At 44.1% G+C, this 5,117-nt stretch overlaps 1 protein-coding gene across 1 annotated transcript in view; it reads right to left on the reverse strand.

Moving 5' to 3' along the window:
• The window catches only part of LOC106821248 (myosin-10-like), an 86,089-nt gene that overhangs the window by 5,335 nt on the left and 75,637 nt on the right, over positions 1-5,117 (reverse strand). The window contains exons 26-30 of the mRNA XM_014825965.1: positions 3,810-3,914; positions 3,444-3,596; positions 1,596-1,763; positions 978-1,145; positions 417-632 (exon numbers count right to left, since the gene is read on the reverse strand). Of these exons, the coding sequence (XP_014681451.1) occupies positions 417-632; positions 978-1,145; positions 1,596-1,763; positions 3,444-3,596; positions 3,810-3,914 (810 nt within the window). The remainder of the gene's footprint in view (positions 1-416; positions 633-977; positions 1,146-1,595; positions 1,764-3,443; positions 3,597-3,809; positions 3,915-5,117) is intronic.

The following is a 5,117-nucleotide window of genomic DNA, read 5'->3' on the forward strand; positions in this document are numbered from 1 at the left end:
GTCCCCCCCTGATATAACACAAACAGCATGTTACCCTACCTTACAGTCTCCCCCTCATATAACACAAACAGCATGTTACCCTACCTTACAGTCTCCCCCTCATATAACACAAACAGCATGTTACCCTACCTTACAGACTGTCTCCCCCTCATATAACACAAACAGCATGCTCACAGCCCTGCATTAAACGTACACAGCTGGCCATCCTAGCTTGTAGCCTCCACCTTTACTAAATTCAGAAAGCTGTCTAACCTACCTCATTCACAGCCCACACCTATATTAAACCAAGATTGCCTGCCATACAAGCATACAGCATTTATCTCTACTCCACGAGCAAAGGCACGTCACAGCCGCCTCCTCCTCCTTCCCCCCTCACCTCCCCCTCCCCTCCCCTCCTCCTCCTCCTCCTCACACACCTGGTACTCATCCTCTAGCTCCTCGATCTGCATGCGCTGCTCCTCGACCCTGTCCTCCAGCGTGCGGCGCGCCTTCTCCAGCTCGTGGATGTTCTTGCCGACGTCGTCCTTGTTCGCCATCAGGTCGTCGAGTTCGGACATCTGTGATTTGCGCAGCCGCTCAACCTCATCCAAACGATTCTGCAGCTCCTCCTGCTCACGCTGCAGCGACAGCACCTGCAAGCAGAGTTCGAGATTCGATTGATGATCGAGTTCTCCAAAGCGTAAAATTTCCGTTTTCCGCTGAGTACGCGATTTTATGCAAAAACAATTGTAGTGCGTCGTAACGTCTAATCGGTGATTACTCCGATTAGACTTCAAGACAAGACAGGCACGAGGCAATTCATAAGACAGCATCAGCAACACACACACATGATACACTTTTTTTTATAGCCAAAACAACATTTATCCTTTGTATCTTCTGTTGTCTGTCACCAGTTGACATTGTATTCTCTACTGCACGTGTCTGTCACCAGATGGCACTGTGTTTGCTAACGTTTGCGTCGCGGTGTCTTCGCTCACCTTCGTTTCACGGTCGCGCAGCTCGCGGTCACGGTCGTCGCGCTCATGCACCAGGCGCTCGCTGATCGCCTTCTCCTCCGCCAGCATCTGATCAAACTTGCGCTGCCGTTTCTCCAGGTTGCTGATCTTCGAGCGGTCGCTCTCCACCGACAGATTCAGGTCATCAAACTACGAGTGAGTGAGCAAGAGGCATTAGCACACTGGTTGTTGGTTCCCTAAACTACTTGTTAAACAAGCGTTAGAATCACATCATGAATGTGTGAGACTAGGCCTACATCAGAACTATTGGTTTAACATTTCCCTCAAACACTCCTTATACACTCGCAACAAAGGTAAAACCTTTGAGACTAGGCCTAAAAAGATTCGCTTAAATTTCAGTGTCACCGAATAGCTTCATGTGCTAGTATTATCTTGTTATCAACCGATATCAATGTTACTGACTAAATATCCATCCTCTTCACATCAACTAGCACATTGCATCACCATTTCTACTATCTACTACATAAGAAAGTTGCAAAGTCGCATCCTCAGCATCATAATGCAAATAGGAAGAGCATCTATCCCCCTAGGGGACATCGTCTTCCCTTACATCCTGCATGAGCACCTGCTACTGCTCACCTCCTGCTGCAGCTTTTTCTTCGACTTCTCCTGCTTCTCGCTGACAGCGCGTAGATGCTCGTTCTCCTGCATGAGAGCCTCGATATCGCGTGCTGCTTTCTTCTTCAGCTCGTCCAGCTCCTCCATCGTCGCACCACTCTCATCCACCTTCTTCTTATACTCGGCCAGCTGATAGAGGGAATTAGAGGTTCAAGGCACACCATATGCAGTTCTACACAACCATAGAGTCAGCAAGATCTAAGCAACTCTAGCTTTAGTAAAAGATTAAAATCTCTGGCCACAGAAAAAGCAAGAGCTGCTATAAGCTTAACCCTTTGACTGCCAGCATTGTTTTTGAAAAACAATGGAAATGAAGCGTTTTCTGTCTCTTGCACTATAGATTATGGTATTTTTGCTATAGTTACAAAAGTTAGGACAAAAGGTAGTTTGAAATGATCCAACAATACTGATAGGGGCAAATGTGAATCAGTTGTTGTCAGATAAGTGTCATAACAAAAACACAATAATAAAAGTAACAAACAGTATTTTATACAGGCGAATATTCATGAATGACTACATAAAATCGTCACAATACTAACACTGTGTTTCATCTAATCGCAGCGCCCAGGCTGTCCCTGGCCAAACGATGCCCAGCACTCAGTGGACACAGCCTTTTTGCACATTTGGGCAACTCCAAACTGTGTTCTTTGCCGTCTCTACTTTTTGTTCTCCCTTTGCGCACTGCTCACACCGCCCCAACCTTTGATCCCAAAACGTACGTAAACACACGGCACGTTTAGTCCACTTGGGTGAGTGACACAATTGGAGTAACTGTTTTGCCCAATTGCTTTCTGCTAGTAAAAAATATTTACTAGCTGGTCAATAGTTTCACAGCGAAGTTACTGTTTTGTGACGACTACAACACGGGATGCCAAAGTAAGTACGGTAACTATGGAGGTAGATGTGAATGAGTTTGTCACTGCAAGTCCACAAAGTGATATAAAAGCTCAGCCACCAGCGTTAGACTTGCGACGAGTAGCCATAAGCAGCCTTCATCTTGGTTACCAAGCAGGTCTACACCACCGGCATGTAATGTTTACTGGCAGATACCAATCTGTGGACTGACTCACTGAATCACGGCTACCTCATGGGTCCTCGTTTTGACATGCGTTATAATCGTCACTGACTATCATTATCACCACATTGTGAGTACTGTCACTGAATCAACTCAATCACCCTCATCAATTTGTCTGTCGGGTTACTAGGCATGTTTGGCGCACTGTCCTACTATCCTCCAGCCACAGTCGGATTCAAACCGTGTCACTTGATTTCCATTATCGGAACATTAATTTGTAAGGATCAAATATGCCCAAATGTCGAAAATATCTCTGTGGCCTAGTTCCATAAAACATACCAACATTCCATAACTGCAGTAAACAAAAAAATCCGAAGAAACAGCAAAATAAACCAGGGAAATTTCGCGAAAACTGTTGAGAGAACAAAGCTGCAGGATATGACGTCAAAACTGCACTGAATTGAGCGTTTTATTCAAGAGAAAATACCGGAAGTAAAAACCGCGGGATATCCCGCGGTTGGCAGTCAAAGGGTTAATGTTAACTTTGCTTTGGAATTGAATGTTGTCTAGATATGAACAATTCACCTGCTATAGACATCTCGACCCCAACCTATCTATCTCCCTCTTCCTCTGGTCTTCCTTCAACAGCTCCTTCTGGCCTTCCATTGCTGTCTTCATTTCCTTCTAGCCCTCCGTCGCCATCTCCCTCCTATCTCAAGCCTTCTCTTACCACCTCTCTCTCCTTCTGGTCTTCCCTTCCCACCTCCCTCCCCCTCGGGCTCTCCCACTCTCACCTGCTGGCTCATGTTGGCCATATGACGCTCGAGACTGGCCTTGTGCTCCTCCTCCTCATCCAGCTGTTCCTGCAGTGCTTCACGATTCGCTTCGGCCTGCCGCATACGCGCCTGGATTGCCAGCTTCTGCTTAGACTCTTCTGCGGTCGACTCCTACAAATCCCAATCACACGGTAGTAGTGTGTGGTGTGTGTGCATGTGTGAACATGTTGTGAGTTCGTGTGCGCACGTGTGTTTGCGAGTACGGATGAGCATGTGCGTGTGTAGGTTAGGAAACCTATTACTAATTGTTATAAATATAATTGTCTGTGATTGTTGCATGCTTTCGACTTGATCATGTGTAGCCACGCAATCAGCACCACCTACCTGTGCATCGGTCAGTTGAAATTCGAGGGCGCTCAGCTCCTTGGCAAGCCTACTGGCCTTGCTCTCTGCTTCCTCAAACTGTGTGGTAACAGCTTCTAGCTCATTCTAGAAAAGACATGTGGAAAATTAACTCTAGTTTTCCATTTATAAATTACAGATTACACCAGAAAAAATTACAATGAGTATAATTTGTCAGGTTAAGGTACATAAAGTCCAAAAATCTGGACTGCTCGAGGATTGGTCGGTCTGGATTTTCCGGATTCTCGGGCAGTACTTTTAAAATTCAAATTTCAGGAGGAATAAGGAAGAGATGAACTGGTAAATTTCGATAGTTTATTCATTAGCAAATACAGTATGCTTCATTTATCAAAATGAGCAGGTTTTAAGTAAAATAAAGTCAACTTGACAAAAATGTAAATGTAAAAAAATTTCACTCTCAAAAGAGTAATGCTTGAAATGTTTAAAAATGAACATTGTAAAAGAAAAATACAGTAAACAAATGAAAGCAGAAGTTATATTATACAAATTAATTATTTATTTTTAGTTTATTAAACAGAGAGTTAAATTTGAGTTTTCGTTTGAAGTCCGGATTCTCGGGTGGTGCGGATTTCTGGCATCCGGATTTTTGGACTTCCACTGTATAACACTAAATATTACACCAAAATTCTTTCGTGTCGTGAAAATTCCATTGAAAATGGCAACCACTAGACAAAAGTGCATCTCGTTGATTGACGTAGTGGTTCTAGACTGGTACAACATCTCTATTACTTAGTGTAAGTTATAATTAACTACGTGTAGGAACAGTCTCGCGAGAAACAAGTGGCATAATCATGTAACCATGTCAACAAGAAGTCAACAAAGAAATTCCAATTGTTCCAGATTTGGTGAAAGTAATAATGTATAAGTGCTCTAAGACATATTAGCCTTACTGTAGACACTTGCTGTTACAAAAGCAATATTACCAGTAATCATAGTAATGGTCAGAAAGACTGTTTGAAATCGTCACTCTAAAACATACGTATATGCTAAATTTACATAATTTGGTTTGTAATTTGAATTGCACTCTTGGAAAATTATCTGACCAAATAGTACTTAATTAATCACAATACTAAATTAAATACTCCCCAAAACAATCAGTTTAATTTCCGACCACACCTATCTGGTAGCAAATCGCTATCGTTCATGTGTCCATGGATGTCCTCATCACGTGCACGTCTTCCTCCCCCGCACGCACCCCTCCCCTCCCTTCCCCCGCACGCACCCCTCCCCTCCTTTCCCCCGCACACACCCCTCCCCTCCCCTCCCCTG

Source organism: Priapulus caudatus, unplaced genomic scaffold (genome assembly GCF_000485595.1).
Source record: "Priapulus caudatus unplaced genomic scaffold, Priapulus_caudatus-5.0.1 Scaffold65, whole genome shotgun sequence".
NCBI lineage: Eukaryota > Metazoa > Priapulida > Priapulimorpha > Priapulimorphida > Priapulidae > Priapulus > Priapulus caudatus.